At 36.4% G+C, this 17,735-nt stretch overlaps 2 protein-coding genes across 4 annotated transcripts in view; one reads left to right on the top strand and one right to left on the bottom strand.

Moving 5' to 3' along the window:
• The window catches only part of LOC106076018 (uncharacterized), a 225,276-nt gene that overhangs the window by 51,178 nt on the left and 156,363 nt on the right, over positions 1-17,735 (top strand). The gene's annotated exons all lie outside the window — the stretch shown is intronic.
• On the bottom strand, positions 4,711-13,817 carry LOC106074379 (uncharacterized). 2 transcript variants are annotated; one of them, XM_013235143.2, is made up of 4 exons: positions 13,266-13,817; positions 8,754-8,893; positions 6,025-6,122; positions 4,711-5,868 (listed from the first exon to the last, which is right to left on the bottom strand). In XM_013235143.2, the coding sequence occupies exons 3-4, from the start codon at positions 6,110-6,112 to the stop codon at positions 4,922-4,924; spliced, it is 1,035 nt and encodes a 344-aa protein (XP_013090597.2). In that variant the 5' UTR covers positions 6,113-6,122; positions 8,754-8,893; positions 13,266-13,817; the 3' UTR covers positions 4,711-4,921. The 2 variants fall into 2 exon arrangements, with proteins under 2 accessions (XP_013090597.2, XP_013090598.2); XM_013235144.2 differs by lacking the exon at positions 8,754-8,893.

Below are 17,735 nucleotides of genomic sequence, written 5' to 3'. Positions count from 1 at the left end.
ATGAAAAAACACATAAATCTCTACCTTCAGATCATAGCTCTCTTCAATCTATTAGAGACTATATGGAAAATATAATCAAAATATATGACTACAGTCTAACAAAACTAAAGAAAATTGTCAACTCGTTTGTAGAAACTCATTTTCCTAATCAGTGGATCAGAGCACTAGAGCTACAATGATAGTAAACCACTCAAATACAACGCACAGTCAGATTGTCTTCTACAAAAACAGTTATTCATTGTTAAGTTGGTGTTAATAATCAAGGCGACTAATATCGTTGTGGGGCTGTAAACATTTATAAGTATAACATATAATAAACGTATTACACAATATACATGAATATTAAAGACTATACAAATGTTGCCCACTTGCCCATGTCATAGTACTTGTGCCACGTAGGGGTAGCTCTCGTTCACCCACTCACGATAGGCTCTGCTCCGTGAGCCAATGGTTAGGACCAATCAGGGCCGGGGATGGACTCTAAGGATGGTTGTGGTGTTAAGTCTGTGGATGAGGCTTCTAGTGGTGTCTCATGGGTTACTGTTTCGTCTTCTGAAAAGATGTATGAGTAAGGGACATTCCTGTGCCGGATGTGCACTCTGTTCCTAACATTGGTACCGCCCTTTGTTCCCTTGACAGTGTAAGACCGCTCACTGTTTCTCATAATGACTTTGCCAGGCCGCCAATCATTGTTTCCTGGACTCTGGAAGTAAACGTTTTGGTCCACACTCAGCCGGGGCAGGTCTCATGCTCTTTTATTATAGTTTTTTTTTATGGTGTAACTGTGAAGGGCTTTCGCTTTCAGGCCTTCTGTGTATCTTTCGGGCTCAAGGGCTTTATTCAGGCGTGGAAGTGAAGAAATGTCTATAATTTATTTGATGAGGTACAATCTAAATAATTCTTGCAAGTCATATTAACCTTCAACACAAAACATGACTATTTATTCACAAGACATCACAAACATATTGTTATAAATCTGGTGGTGGCACACATGGGGGTAGTGGTGTGTGTCTATTCAGCCGACGCAAATCGCCCCAGGCCAGTGCTAGTCGAGCGGTCAACCGTGACGAGTTACGACGGTCAGCCGAGACTAATGTCGACATTACGGTTCGGGAAGGATCGGCGTCGTGAACAGAGCTCAAGATTGTCACGAGTAATTTAGTCATGTGACGAAACATGAAACGTCGAGCGATGTTCCGTCCTGTTCTAGAAGGCCAGCAGGGACCTTATATAATGAGTGGAGGTGTCGCAGTCAAGACGGTTTAGAGCCAGGTTCAATACAGTCCGGTCGACTACAACACAGTTCGTTGTGGTTCAGATGTGTGGTCCTGTACGGAGCATTACGACGGTTCAGTGCGGAGTACTGTCAAGTACAGTTGAGACGAAATGCGTCTTTATCTTGGTATGTGACCAAGTCCAACACAACGAGCCTAGTGTATGAAGTCAGTCCTGTGCTGCTGGACCCAGTTCAAGCCTGGAATGAGACGGAGAGGCCAGTGCAAGGGTTGATACGGCGATACGGTTGATACGGAGAGATATTTGTACAGTCTGTGTTACGTGTTTCCAATTGTACAGTATTCGTTGTAATTTATTGGACATTAAACTGTTACGTTACTTTGGAGCCCTGAGTTGTCAAATTCTTTAGTTGGTGTCGTGTGGTGCAGTTTGCAAAGAGCCTGAATAGTGAGATTCGTATCAATATATTGTAAGAATCTGTATTAAGCACATATTCTTTTAAGCCTTAAACTTGAAAATAACTCGGTTGTTTCTTTAATGTTGACATTTATCTCTAGTTCCTAACAGTGCACACGCTAAAGCGCACGTTCTGCAAACTTACTTAAAAAGCAGTGCGCCCAAGGCCGGAAAGCTCGAAGAAAATGGTGGCCAAACACTAATTCGTTGCTAGCGTGTTAGTATTGCCTCTGAGCTGTCAGCTAACGTTTATGGGTAAAAGCGAAATAGCAGACATCCCTTACCCACGTCGTGCTCACATAGGCTTCTGTCTCCAAACTCTGGCTACAGAGCATGGGTCATAAAGAAAGCTTGGCTAACTTGTTTGGGACGGAAAACGTCTCTAGCTGCTGCTTACGTTTTTAAAAGCCAGACGAGTAGGGTTCACAAAGTCAAGGATGTCTAGCCCAATGTGTGGGTGCCAGAGCATTTTATGTCTGTCTCAAATATAGTGTCCGCGGAGTTGTCTTCATTAACAAGAGAAGGGGCGAAGGTGAATAACTGGCACTTAAAACAGTAAGCTTTAGGTAGGTACACTCAGAAGCCTTGGCATGCAACACACTAAGAATAAGGGGAACTTAATTCAAACTTCTGCTACCCTGCAACTGTATCGAAACATGGAAAAATGTTTCGAGGAAAATAAGAAGCCGACGACCTTTAGGGAGTTTGCAGCACACATCGCTCCTCCCTGTTAGAGCTTGCCACAACGCTGATCTCAAATTCATTTGCAAAGAATTACTTAACAAGCTTTTATTGTTCTAACTCATACCACTGATGTGCCCTTCAAATGTACTGTTGCCTAAAGAAATACTCTAAATTTGACCTGTAGGTTTGTGTAAAACAATTTTAAAGCTATTTCAACGGCTTTTAAAATCAAATCAATGTTTTATCAATAGTGTTATTCATATATGGCTATAAGTAAAGAGATTTTGTAAGTCGCTCACAAACTATCATAATGTCTAAATGATGTCGAAGAGAGATTTTTTGAGTCTATTCTGAATTTCATCTTTAAATGTTCGAAAGTTTTTCAAAACTTTATCTTTTTATCAGGATGGCATCGTCTCAAATTGAGCTCCATCGAAATTTGTGTCATATCGTCATAAAAAGACAGTTACGCAACCACTTGTCTGACAGGCAAGGAATGAATCTCAATTTTGAATAACCAACACTTAAAAATTGGCTTTTCTTTTTGTTTAACACTAATTACATTTAAATAAGTATCTTTATATATAATTATCTTTATGGCTCAACAGTTTGGACAAGAAGTAAAGAAAAAATCACTCTTAAATCTCTGTAAGTCAGACGGACTAGAGTTACCCAACAAAAAAAAAAGAGGAGGGAAAACAAGTAGTATTCACCCGTCACTAAATAGCAGGGCCGGACTTAACCATTGTGGGCCCAATGCGAAACGGATTTCGCGGGGCCCAGTTTGGGTAGAGATTAAAATTAAGAGTTTGTATTAGAAAACATATTTTTCTTTGCATTTTATTCATTCTGTACTACGCACAGAATTGCTACACGAGCCTTGCGTGTAGCGAAGTTATACAGTATTTCATAAGAATTATGTTTTCTACAAAGCTGACGCTCAATAGAAAGAATAGCAAAGTGTTCAATCTATCTACGAGAAATGTTGACCTGAAGTAATTCTTCATTAGTTTGAGGCGCGTGAAGCTTCTTTCACTAGATTCCACAATTATGGTTATTGCATAATGCCGTTTTTTATCGCGCGTAGGATTGGCGTATCCGTATTGAATGACACCACAAAATGGCATTTTTTTGTAAATATATTTCAGGACATTTGTATGGGTTTTCTAACGATTTTAATAATTTCCGGATTTTTCTTGGACTTTTTCGTATATTTTGCAATTTTAGGAGATTTCCTGGAGCTCCTGGTAAATTGACAGGATGCTAGGGAAATCTGTTATAAGTTATAAAATGGTTTAATTTATACACCTAGAATTAGCGCTGGTCCTATGAAAGTGCGGGTCTTATAAAGTGCGGGGTCCACTGAGGTCTCATTGGTTGCAGTGCCGCCGGTCCACTAGTACTATACTATAAAATCTAATTATATAGATAGAAATTAAATACAACACAATTTCGTTTGAATATCAAAAATCCGACATCATAATATTTTAGACCATTCAAAGTTCTGATACAACGGCTACTTTTTTTCTTTTCTGAAAGCGAAATATCTAATTTTTTAAATAACTTATTTTTTTCATATAAATACACCACTTTTACAACTATTCACTATTAATAGTAACAAACACGAGAGGCTCTTTAGTAGGGGAGATGTAATCTTGTCATATTTTTGACACATTTTTGCAAACAATTTTAGATTTTTTGTCAATTTTTTTTATATTAACTACTACATCTTCAAAAAATTATTATTTTTAAGAGAAAAAATCTTAATCTATTTAGTATGTATGTAATTTAAAATAACAAGTAATAATTAGTTTTTCATATTATCGCGTGAACTGCAGTGTCTCTCTGTATTTATAGTACACTGAACTAAAGTATTATTATTTTTTTTTTTACGAAAAGGTTTTTTCTTTTGAAAAACAAAAAATAGAGCAATAATATATTCATTATAAGTTAGGCCAGGTTCACATCTAACTTCCCATTCACTTTCAGATATCTTTTGATCCTTGGACCGCTAGGGCACCACACAAGATCCGTCATCATTCTTTATCCATTCTTCTCTATCATTTGGCATTGATAAAATTTATATATGAAAATATTAAAAACCTGCCTTTTTACCTGCCTGGGTGGACCACTTTGGGGGCCGATTTTGAGTTGTCTCTCCACACAAACTGTTTTTGTAACCTTGTTTCATAGAATTTTTGTTATATCGTTAGAAATGGGAGGTGAGCCGAAAGCGTCAATCGGCATCTCTTTCTACCGAATCCACTTGGATTATCATAATCAGAAATATATATGGATATAACCTTTAAAAAAATAAAAAAATAGTACACGCTGACATATAAATATACAAGTATAATATTTTAAGTATTAAAAAATACATCAATATTTATTTATAAAAAGTAAAACTATATTTTAGATCTATTTTTAAAAAATAATACATAGACAGCGGACTTAAACATATAAATTGCAGGATAGTAAATGTAAAGTGTTTTTAAAAATATGTTAATATTGAATCAAAACATACAAATTAACAAAAACTTAAAACTTAAGAGACATCCCCGACTCCACTGTAATTTAATCCACACTTTAAACTTCCACTGTGAACAAGATTTGATAACAACCACCATTCATTATACCCTACACACTGGACATGAGCTCCACTACTTCCTGGACATGTACTAGTTGTATAAGTAAACTTTGTACTGAGGTCAACCTTGTATATGTCCTTCCATTGACCAATACTGACCTGTTTAGAACATCCATGAGGATGTGACACTATAAAGTTTAATTTGTGTATATCTCTTGAGTCCTTGTAATTTTGAAAAACTTTGTTAAATATAATAAAAAATAAATTACACATTTCCGTCAGTTTTTTTCCAACATGTTTGTCACATGTAAAACATTTTAAAACACACAGGTCGTATTCTATATTTACATAATCAACATTGATTTTATCAACATTGATCACTTGACTATTATTTGTATCATAAAACAATCTCAAGGTCGTGTGGCTTGCCTCAAAATCATCACAAACTACATGTGTCGCTGTGTACACATAAAACTCCCACCACACATTGCTTGAGACGTTAGAATTTAAACATTTTGTACACCAGCATTTTGTGTAGGCCGTATCTTCTATACCTCCATACTGTATGATTCCATCTTGAAACGATTTTACATCAAATACTCTTCCACTTCCAGTTCTCAACTTTCTTGTGTCACTCATATTATAAAATGGATAAGGATGAGTTGTTTTCGGCCAAAATTTTGGTCTGTGTGGACTGGAATTTGTAACTCCTACTCTAACTATCAGGTCAGCAGTAGCCTTAATAAGGTCAAATAAATTTATGTCTTGAAGACCTTCAGGTAAATGTTTTAAAGAGAATGTATCAACAGGTATAAACTGTCTATGACCTGGATTCTTCTTACAGCCAACAAGATAGTTTGGCAGATTAGCTTCCCCATCTTCAGACTCTTGAGTTTCATGATCACCTGAAGAAATGTAAATTAACTTGAGTACATTAAATGCTTAAAAAATGGACTGTAAAGATTCAATTAATAGATCTCTATAAAGTAATAATTAAATAAAATGTAATAAAGGTAATCAATTAATCATTAGATTATTCTGTCAGTAAACTAAATAGTTACCATAGTGTTGACTTTCGTTATTATCATACAGAACATTATATTCTTCTTGGGTTTCCATTTTGTCTGAATCACATACCACTGTTGACATGTTGCATATTCTTGAATGACATTTATAATTATTTATAATTTATTTAATTTATTTATAATTTATTTAAATAGTTATAACCAGAAGTTATTAAACATTGTGCACGACAATATACTTTTAGTTAAAGTAAAAGTTATCTAAATATTACTATCATATTACAAATCTAATTTAAATCTAAGTTATTCTAAAAATATTTCAAACTAAACTTTTATGCAATTTTAAACTATTATAATCAAATGTGGGAACACTGCCACGTTCGAAGATAAATTACAATGGCTTCGATATACACATTGATGTCCAAAGGAAATATCCTGTCAGAATCAGGACTAGACGACAGAAAGAGTAGGCTATCTAAACTGACAACTCGCAGATAATGGTTATGTCTGCGTTTGATCTGGTAAATATTTAGATCACAACTTAGACTTCGTAGCCAAGTGGAAATAATGCACTCCTCCTTAATTTTCGGAAGCGTAGACAGGCATTATAGAACTATAGGTACACTGATTTAAGTCAGGTTAATATTCTAGACCAGTAGTCTTCAGTGTGACGTTACCAACCCCTGGGGATAATTTCATACCAATGGCAAACACTGGCAGCAAAAGGGACGTCAAAGGAAGTTAAGATACAAAAAAAAAACGACTAGGAAGGGCGCTGGACACATTAGAGAGTTATATAGTTAATATAGTTAATAGTTAATACAAATCAATTATAACTTTTGTTTTTACTGTAGTAGGAATCCCTTTTTCAACTTTCAGTTTTTTACTCGTAAAAGCGTACTAGATTGATGAAAAACAAGATAATAAAATTTTTAATTATAGTTTATTATGTGAACAATATAATACACATTTGAGACCAAGACAAAATCAGCTGTCTAGGCCAGTCGCAGACGGCCCAAAGAAAATCTAAATTGACCAATGGTAGACAATGGTTATGTTTTCCTTGGTGTTGTCATAAGATGTCGGTCACAACTGGGGCTGCGCAGCCACGGGAAATACTGCATTCCTCACTAATCTTCAGACTCAAAGACAAGCCTTATTATTTCCAATACATAGTAAAACAAGAAATAGGTAAATAATGAAATATCTTCAATAATTTATAAAGGGAAAAAAAAGTAATCTAAAATAAGCATGCATACAAAGAGAGTTTATATATATATATATATATATATATATATATATATATATATGAATGTATTTATTTAATTAATTAATTAATTAATATTTATATATATATATATATACCAAGTAGAAAGTTTTATATACTTTAGGAGAAGAGTCAGTGTATCAGGTGAAACAAGTGAAGACAATTATTCTTCCCACATCTCTAACAAGACTAAAAAAAAGAATCTTTAACTCTAATGTCAAAGCATTAAGAACGATTGAATCAACAACAAAAAAAATGTACAGATGTCTAAGAAATATCGTAAAAATACACTGGTACAAAAACGAGAAAACACCAATCTGTGGGACATGAGTGGACGAAAAAATATAGAGATCTTTGAGAGGAAGTGGAGATGGATTGGTCACACTCTTAGAAAAGAACAGATCTAGACAGGCCTTAGCTTGGAACCTTTAAGGAACAATACGTAGAGGAAGACTAAAAAGAGCTTGGCGACGCAGTACATTAGATAAAGCCAAGAGGACAGGAAAGAGCTTAAAATCCATTGAAAAACTAGCAAGAGACCGATTCTAAATATACAGGCTCACTGCAAACTTCATGCTACCAAATCAGAGAATAAATGTTAGCCAATACAGTGCAATGTTAAAACGTATCCCATAGTGTAGACATATTTTAACGTGAACAACTGTACCGCCGTGTCTTCTTCTTGAAACTGTCAGGTAGAGTTGAGCCGTTGGCTCTTGGAACTCACAAAAGGGATCATAGAGCTCACAGACTTGAATGACAGCAGTGTACATTGTCTGGCAAGGGAGTGGGGGGGGGTCAGACTCGCGGCCAGAGGCTCCGTACACCGGGACCCACGCCATTTTTCATTTTCCAAGCTAACCGTGCAGGACACGTCTTTTATGTAACGGCCCCTTGAGGAACGGTCCTAGGTTGTGACACTAGGGGGCCACTATGTAACAGAGTGGCATGCCTATGTACCGCCGTATCAACTTTTGTACTGGCCCTTCCCGCCTCGTCCAAAACGTATACTGGGTTTAACTGTTCAGAACTGACTTGGCTCGTTGTCTTGGACTTGATCTTACTCGCGAGGTGTCTCGACAGTTTTTGATATTTTTTGAAAGTACTCTGCAATAAGCTTTCGTAATGCGCCGTATAACCACAACTCTGAACCACACTGAACCAAGTTGACTTTAGTCAACCTTACTGTAGTGAATCATCTTGACTGTGAAATATCCCAGAAACCGACGAAAAGTCGATCGACCATTCTGGTTAATCTAAAGACCACGTTCTATTGTGATTAGCCAGAGTTCTATTCACAGCAAAAATCCTTACAAACGCTGTCGTGTTGACCCTTGTAAAGGCCGACCGTCGCAACTTGTTACGTTGACCGCTCATGTAGCGCTGACCTGGTACGATTTGCGTCAGCTAAAAACACACCACTGGCTGATTCAGGCAACCCATTAACTAAAGAGAGCAAAGTTGAAACTAACAAATGAGATAATTATATGCGTATACTTACTGACTCGTTTGTCGAATTGAAGAACCAGGAGAGAAAACTTGAAGTTAATGCATTCAAAAGAATCTCACCTTCACTAACATTGGTTAGCATAGTCAGAGTCAGTTTGTCAAAAACTATTAATTGCTTTAGACGTAGAAGACCTACAAACAAATTTAAATATTAGTACAATACGAAAGAGGCGATATTAGAACAATATTAGCCTCATTTGGAAAAAAAAGAGGGTTAAAAAACATTAGAATAAAGGTAACAATACAGTTTACGTGGAAAAAAAAACTAAAATCAGTCCCCAAAGTAGTCCAACAGTTAAAAAAGCAGGTTTCCATATTTTAACTTAGAACTTAAAATATTGCAGATGTGAGCGTGATCAAACATCGTCAAGGCCTTTTTCACTAACATTAAATAAGGACATTTTTCTAATTAATCGTAATCTTAGATGCCATGTTTTAGCTGTTAAAATTAGTATTTTTCGTAACATTTAAATTATTGTCTAAGATCACCAAATGGAGAAACCTTCAACGAGATAGATTACATTTGCATCTCCAAACGATGGAGTTCATCTCTGTTAGACGTGCGGACCCGCAGAGGAGCAGACCACTACCTTGTCAGTGGCAAATGCAAGCTCAGATTGAAACGCCAACCAAAACGAGCCACAGGACCCCGCCCATTTAATTTAGAGAATCTTAAAGATGGCAATACTGCAGCACAGTTCCAATTGAAACTAACTAACTGCTTTGAGGCTCTTGCAGATATAATGACCCTTGAAGAAGAGTAGGCCAACTTCAAAGATACCACTATTGGGTGCGTGGAAGAAGTTATCGGAAGGAGGCGAGGTTTATACAAGAACGGTGGATACACGACAGAACATGAGAGGAAAGAATTCAAACGTAGACGAGATCAGAAAAATGAAACACAGTCTAGTGGAAGAAGCCTATATGGAAGCAGATCTGAAAGTAAAGAGAAGCTGTCGGCGAGATAAACGGGACCGGATTGAGCAGAAGGGACAAGAGGCACAAGCAGCTGCAAGCAGAAATGGCACAAAAACTCTCCATCGTATAGTCCGAGATCTCACTGGAGCAAAGAGTGGACATTGGGCACCGATAAAAGACAAGCAAAGCGAAACTTTGTTAACGAAAGAAGAACAAGATGCAAGATGGGTAGAGCATTTTAAAGAGACCCTTAACCAACCTTCGCTAGACCTAACTTTCACATTCAAGGACCCCTCTCCAGACAATGATCTCAAGGTCAAAACAGACCCAATAACTGCTGAAGGGGTTACCATGGCCATTGCAGTGCTAAAGAATAACAAAGCACCAGGGCTAGACATGATATCAGCAGAAACGCTAAAATATGGGGGACAGTGCAGAATGACTGATCTCTTAAATCTCTGTTGGCGGACTTCAAAAGTCCCCGAGGACTGGCAAAAGAGAGTGATTGTAAAGCTATAAAAAAGGGCAACTTGGCAGACTGCAACAACTGAAGGGGCATTACTTTTCTCTCTGTCCAGGGCAAAGTTTTCAGCACTGTTTTGTTGAGACGGCTTCAACAGTCTGTAGAAGAAAGGCTCAGAGAAGAAAAAGCAGGTTTCCGAAGAGGCAGGTCATGTACAGAGCAGATTTTTGTTCTGCGAAATATCATAGAACAAATTCTTAAGTACCAACAACGGCTAACGATCAGTTTCGTGGACTTCAAAAAAGCGTTTGATAGTGTCCACCGAGAATCACAAACAAAAATAGTTAAAGAATACGGCATCCCAGAAAAATTCGTCCAGATCATACGACACCTTTACAGTCAGTCTAGTTGCTTCATTAAAACAGAAGAGGGAACAACAGAGTTTTTACAATCGAGACAGGTGTGAAACAGGGGTGCATCTTATCTCCCTTCCTTTTCCTCCTAGCCATCGACTACAGAATGAGGAGAGCAATGAACCAGACTGCCTTTGGTATTCCATGGCGTGAACAACTCCGATTGACGGACTTGGACTTCGCTGATGATGTTGCACTACTCGGGGCTACAAATAAATGCATTCAAGAAATGACGGAGAGCCTAGACAGAGAGGCACTTAAAATTGGCCTCCTCATAAACTTGGATAAGACTAATATTATGCCAGTGGGATATAAGGCAAAGGGTGTCCCCTTCAGACTTGGCGAATCAAAGCTTGAAGAGCTGGACAAGTTCACGTACCTTGGCAGCATCATAACGAATGATGGAGATGCTTACCATGAAGTAGCGTGCCGAATAGGAAAGACATTTTCCAAAGGTTGCAGCCTATTAGAGCTAACCAAACCATTGGAGTCGAGACAAAAATACACCTTCTCAACACAATCGTCATTCCAACTGTTACATATGCATGTGAGACATGGAAGTCATCTGTCAAAATTGAGAAAAGACTAAATGTGGCTCAACAGAGATGGCTGAGACGGATTTTGGGAGTCAGTTACAGAGATCGGATCTCAAATAAGGAAATCCTATGCCGAAATGGGAGTCGAACACTTAGTGAGGTTGTGACTGAGCGTCGCATGATGTTAGTAGGACATGTTCTACGTCAAAATGAATTACGAACACCAAGAGTTGCGATAACATGGAAGCCAATACGAAGAAAGCGCAAACAGGGATGTCCTCGTATTACTTGGCGACACACCTTTATGGAGGACCTCAAAACAGTGGACACCAGGTGGGAGGAGGCTTCAGACATTGCCAGAGACAGATCTTTTTGGAGACAGCTTGCCGCCCAATGCGCCGAACGGCGCGGGAGGACCTAAGTCTAAGTCTAAGATAGTACCAAGGTATTTAAAAGTTTGCACTATTTCAATTTTCTCTCCGGCTACAGAAACAAAATCATTTTCCTTCTTTTCTCTCACAAAAATTGATTATCATTTAAAAATCTAATACAAGCAAAGATTAATACGTTCGGAATAAAGCAACTATCTAAAAAGGCGATTAAAAACAAACAGTTATACGCCTTGGTATGCATATCTAAACAGCAACAGAAGAGCATATTTCAAATCCAGAAGAATGCACTGTTTTTTTTGTTTTTTTTTTTAATTTAAATAATCATTATCAATTTTAAAACTACATAATAAATATTTTTCATAATAGTACTATTTCTAATTATTCCAATCTGACAAATATGTTGATAAGATTTGAAAAGTATATAAATAGCATATACAGATTGAAAAAAAAAGAATCCTAGAGAATATTGGCTTATTCTTATAGAAAAAAAATTAGGATTGATAATACTTACGTTAATATTGACGAGTTATACAAATAAGCCATTTAACAGTCCTAGTAACTAAATATATACTATAGCTTGTCTCAATATTTCGAGCCAGAAAGCCTGTTGTTTATTTTTATTACTTTTATAATTGTTAGTTTTCTTTTGTTTTAATTTTGATTTTGTTATTATGTTATGTGTACACTAGTTATTTGCCACGACTGCCTTCGTAGCACTTGTGCGACTTGCGTCGGCTAAATTCACACACTACTAACCCCACCAGTGTCACCATCAGGTTTAAAACAATATATAAATATATACACATATATATATATATATATATATATATATATATATATATATATATATATATATATATATATATATATATATAATAAGGCTTTTCTTCGAGTCTGAAGATTAGTAAGGAATGCAGTATTTCCCGTGATTGCGTAGTCCCAGCTGTGACCTACATATATTGCCACACCCAGGGCAAGCTTAACTATTATCCGCAACTATTGTCTATTTAGATTTTCGTTTTTGCCGTCTGCGTTTGTCCTCTGCGGCAGATTTTCTTTTGGTCTCATATGTGTATCCCGCGGCCTTTGTGAGTGACCTTTAGCTGTCTTGTTCTGAGGCTGCATGCAACCAGGTGCTCTCTTCTATGTCAGCCAAGGAAAGTTTACGCCTAAGCTGGTCTTTGAAGCGTTTCCGTTGGGCGCCTCTGTTACTTCGAACACCTTTTAGCTCACCAAAATAAACTGCCTTTGGCATACGTTTGTCTCCGATACGGGATACGTCTCCTACCCAGCGTAACTGTCAGATCACAAGAAGTCCCTCTATACTATATATATCAATCATTAATCTTCGTACATTATACTATTAGAGCAAATATTAACCGTTGCACCTAAACTTTGCAAACCACAACGTATGATAAAACAAGTTTTTTTCACTTTTCTTCTAGTTTTTTTAGATCTGAATGTAACAAAAAGACATTTTGTCTAAACTTATAGCGGCTTTTGCTCTTACGGGGCCGCTAAAAATGGCTTTCATGATTATTATTTTGTTTTCGAATGAAAAAAAATGCAGCTGTTTGTAGTAATCATTAATTAAGTTGTAGCACCAGATTGCTAGCATAAATAAACCGACGCTTGCGAATTTTATTTTTAATAAACAAATACTAAAAACTTATAAACAAAAACTCAATAAGACTTTTAAAACAAAATACACAAATCCAAAGTAAAATCCAATAAAAGTATTAATAATAATATGAAATGAATTTTAAACAAAATCCAACTTACAACAATAACACGTCTTTACACTTTCATATCTCTACATTGTCTGTTGTTCTAAAAATAATTTCCAAGACAACAAACCATTGCTTTTTTTCTTCATTGTCACATTGGAAACCAAACAAACTCTACAACACTGTTTCACCTATTTAAAATACCAAGACAGCAGACTCTCTGTAGCTATTCTCGACATTGTTTTTAGATGTAAACGGAACAGACGGGCAGAAAGGTATTCAGACTCACAAAAGTAACAACAGCTTTTTCGCTAAAGGAGCCTAAAAAATTTAATTACATCTCACACTCTAGTATTTTTAATTTCTTCTCTTGATTTGAATTTTTTCTATATTAACGAATTATAAAATAAAATGAAATCACAGTAGAAGTTGCCAACACAAAAACAATTAGAAAAAAATACTTTAATTGTATTGATTAATTATTCAGGATTTATAGATCAACACTATAAAAACATTAGTTTTATGTTCTATATTTGCTTCTTACATGCATATTGCAACATATACGTGCATTTTTAAACTTGCTTTTTTCTAGGGGGATCCCCTAACGATATGTTTCTCACGATTGTGCATGTGCAATTGTATTGGTAACTTTAAGCTTATCTTTTGTTTATATGAGTCAGCTTATGAAAATCAATGAAACGCACAACGTGCTGATAAAAAGGGGGCCAGGCACAGATTGTATTAAAGATAAACAGAGTTGATTGCATTGCGATTGAAGCATTTATCAAGTAACGACATAAACATAGCTTAGCTAAGAAATGAAAACCATTTGTGCTAGCAGCGTTTGAAACTAAATTCGTCTACATTTCTTTATTAACATATAAGATTATTGTAATCTGAATAACATTGAGGCATAAAGTACGTTCTCTTGCATGGCCTGCGCATATAGGCGAGGCAATTGTTCAGTGTCTTTACTCAATTGATCAAACAAATATTACGTTGACGAAAATGTCTACCTCCTGTCAGATGAAGAATAGCCTAAGATATTCTTTATGGTGATCATTAGGATCGAGTCAAACCAAAGGAACGCTGAAGACTAACCTACAAAGGTCTGTAAATGTAATCTCTGGACTACAGTACTTTGGAGGGCGTTGGGAAAGATTTACTACTCTGTCTGTCTAGATCTACACGTGAATATGTATTATATGCTTGTAGTCTAGGCATAGATAGTCATAGATATATTATTTCTAGACCCAAAATTTTAATAGAGACTTTATGTAAGGGTTCTAAAAAAATAAAGAAAGAGAATGCCCAGATTGTGATTAATCTCTTTTTTTCAAAGAACATTCATAATGAATGAGTCACCCAAGCCTTTTATTTACATTTTTCTGTGGATTGTAGTAAACTTTCCGAACTTTTATTTATGGTGACCCAAACGAGCTAGCTAAGATAATCTGAATGAGTGCATGGATTACTATTATGCTATTGTTTATGTTCCAAAGAAAAAATACCAAGAATTAACATAACACCAGTATTTTCAAAGCAATATAAAGAAACCACTCCCGAAGATTTTTACCACCACTTTTACAGCAAATCATGAATGGAAACTGAATTGTTATAGAAGATGTTACAGAGGTAAATGTGCACAAATCAATTTGTGACTTAGATCTATAACTGTAAAGCTTTATAACTGATTTTCTTAGACAATATAGACTAATTAGCCAAGCCTGTATTTCGTGTATTTTCTTGTTTACGACATTGATTGATATGAGGTTCTTGTGAGAGCTTTACTTAGAGCATCCTTTTGCAGTTTGCTCATATGTTTGGCTTATTTCTATACACTTCTTCAATGTAAGATCATCGTGATTCAATTATCTCTCCTGCAGTCTTTTATCCACAGAGAATGCGTTTTTTTCTCTAATCATTCTATCCTTTTACTTAAAATAGCATTTTTCAGTCTGAACTCTAAGCTGTGTAATGAAAATATCATATGAAGACACCTTTTTTATGTTCTAAAATCTAAAAGTTTCCAGAACTTCATTTTTCTAGGGTTGTAATATTCGTGTAATTTCTTTAGTAAAATGTGTGGGTCGTTCACGTCTTCATTCTCATCATACTGTAATTGCTCACAAATCTCTTGGGCCTGAGGTCCAGCACAATTTAGTATTAATGCTTTTTGTCTCATTTTAGTTTTTCTTTTGCTCCTATTGCTAATAGAAACAGTTCCACTTGTCTTCTCCATTGACGAAAAAATTCACTGACATTACCATCATCACGTTTAATGCTGTCGGTGGTTTAAGTTGACCTTCTGTCATCTTCAATACAAACTTTACTAGACTTAACTAGATGATAGATCTAGACTACCGTTGTAGCTGAATAACCCCGAGCCTCTCTACACTTTAGATCTATTTGTTTTTTATTTAATTTGAATATATTTATACCACTGATATAAATCTAGCTATAACTCTTGTTACCGCTGCCACCATGTTGATTAACATGAACGAATAATAACAAAGCTCTAGGTATAAACAAAAAGACACCAAATCAGCTTTTTAATCTTACGCCATCTTGGTTGACAATAACAGTTACAAGGGATGTTACTCCCAAACACCGAGTGGTGCAATCTATATAAAACACACATCAACAACCTTGACAAGACCGCGTTCTTTGTCATGAATTACCTAGGGCATGCTATTCTGCCTCAAAGTGGCGCCCGTGTGAAAACGGTTACTTGAGGGGGTAACTAGGCTAAATGAATTGCAAAACAAAACTCCCGTGGAGTGTCCTAGGGTACGCGAAAGTGGACCCACTGCACGGACGGAGTTGAAAGAGAGCTCTCATGACCCTCATAATCCATGCGCAGTTCCTCTACATTAATGGCGAGTTCCCTCACGTTTAGCTTGGTACAACATAAGAAATGGCGAAGACTCCCGGTAAACTCGGTCCTTTGGCCATGTCTAGCCCATGCGTCCTGAGACTAGTTATGTCGGAAATAGCAATGCATTATATAGGCATTGACTTGGGTCTCTTCCAGACAGAACGGTGGTTCAGACAGGTATTTTTTACTGACAAACATGTGTTGTTTTTTTTCAAATTTAGAGCTCAAAGACCCTTCGATTCAGCTCTTAGACGATTAAAAGGTTCAGATCATGAATTACATGGTCCATCAGTTATTTCTGTTTAAATGTCTCAGCATTAAATTCACAACTTTATTAGTTGAATCGCATTCGACATCGGAGCAAGCTTTTTAGTGTATCTGATATGCAGAAGAAAGAAAGTGTAAAAAAGCTTATTTTGTAAAAAGTAAAAAAAAAAAGTTTCTGTTTATCTTTTTGGCTCTACTGCATCAAACTTTCTTAATTTTTTATTTAGTTGGCAACATTAAAGTTGAAATTAGCGTCTTTGACATTGTTTAGTTTTTCTCGATAATTCCTAATAGTAAGGGCAGAGGACTGGAACTGTAGATCATTTAATATCTAGTGCAAAGTGTTAATCTTACGATAAAACAACATTTTGCGCCTCATACTAGACTTTTCATGAAATTGCATCTCTAAATCTTTGTCATAAGTAAAAAAAAAATTACCTAATAGGCCACTACGTGAATGAATTTCTCTGAAAAAAAAAATGTTCCACTATATACTCAGAAAAAAGAAGTCTTCCATTAAAGAAAATGTTTGGGAAACACTTATCAATAAAATAAATTTTTATATTATGTATTTCCCTTCTGGTATGTTGCTGATTAGGTGAGGTTGGACAGAATTGCATCTACTGCCCTTCTCACCATAACTCTTTTAGTGGGGTGTCCATTTTGTTTTATTAAATATCTATAATTACATCATTGGCCTCCTTCAGTCGTGAAAAGACTATGGTTCATCTCGAACACTTTTCATATGGCTGTGGAAGCCTATTTTGGAGATACACTCCCGTCCATAATATTACATGTCAAGGAAGCTTTCGCTTTTGTGGTAGAGGAGCCGGCCATTTTCCGTGTAGCACGCTTTTCTTCACTAGTCGATGCAAATGTTTTCTCGCTTTCTATAGCTTTCTTGGTCCCCATCTCTCTCCAACTAGTGCGGTCTAAGGCTATCTCTTCCCAATTGTCAGTATCAATGTTTACTGATTTTAAATCCCTTTTATCACATCAGCGTTAAAGGTGGGGCCGACCAGTTTTTATTAAGCCAGATGCAAGTTGCCCGTACAGATTGATTTTCGGGATACGATTGTCCTCCATCAGGAGAACATGTCCGAGCTAGCGCAGGCGGCGTTGTCTGAGAACCGTAAAGATGCTGGGAAGGCCTGTTCTCGCGAGGATCTCAGTATTACACACTCTTTCTTTACGTGTTATTTTTAAGATACTTCGAAGGCATCATAGGTGAAATGACGGATGGAGAAAATCATGTCATTTGTGGATCCTCCTGAGTGAAAGCCGCACTGTGATTCTGGATAGACTCGATCAGCAAGTTTTTGTAGCCTGTGAAGTATCACCCCAGCAAAGACTTTACCTACAATGCTTAGAAGAAAGATC

Source organism: Biomphalaria glabrata, chromosome 8 (genome assembly GCF_947242115.1).
Source record: "Biomphalaria glabrata chromosome 8, xgBioGlab47.1, whole genome shotgun sequence".
Classification (NCBI taxonomy): domain Eukaryota; kingdom Metazoa; phylum Mollusca; class Gastropoda; family Planorbidae; genus Biomphalaria; species Biomphalaria glabrata.
The sequence above is the reverse complement of the archived record's forward strand: the minus strand, read 5'-3'. Positions and strand labels throughout refer to the sequence as shown.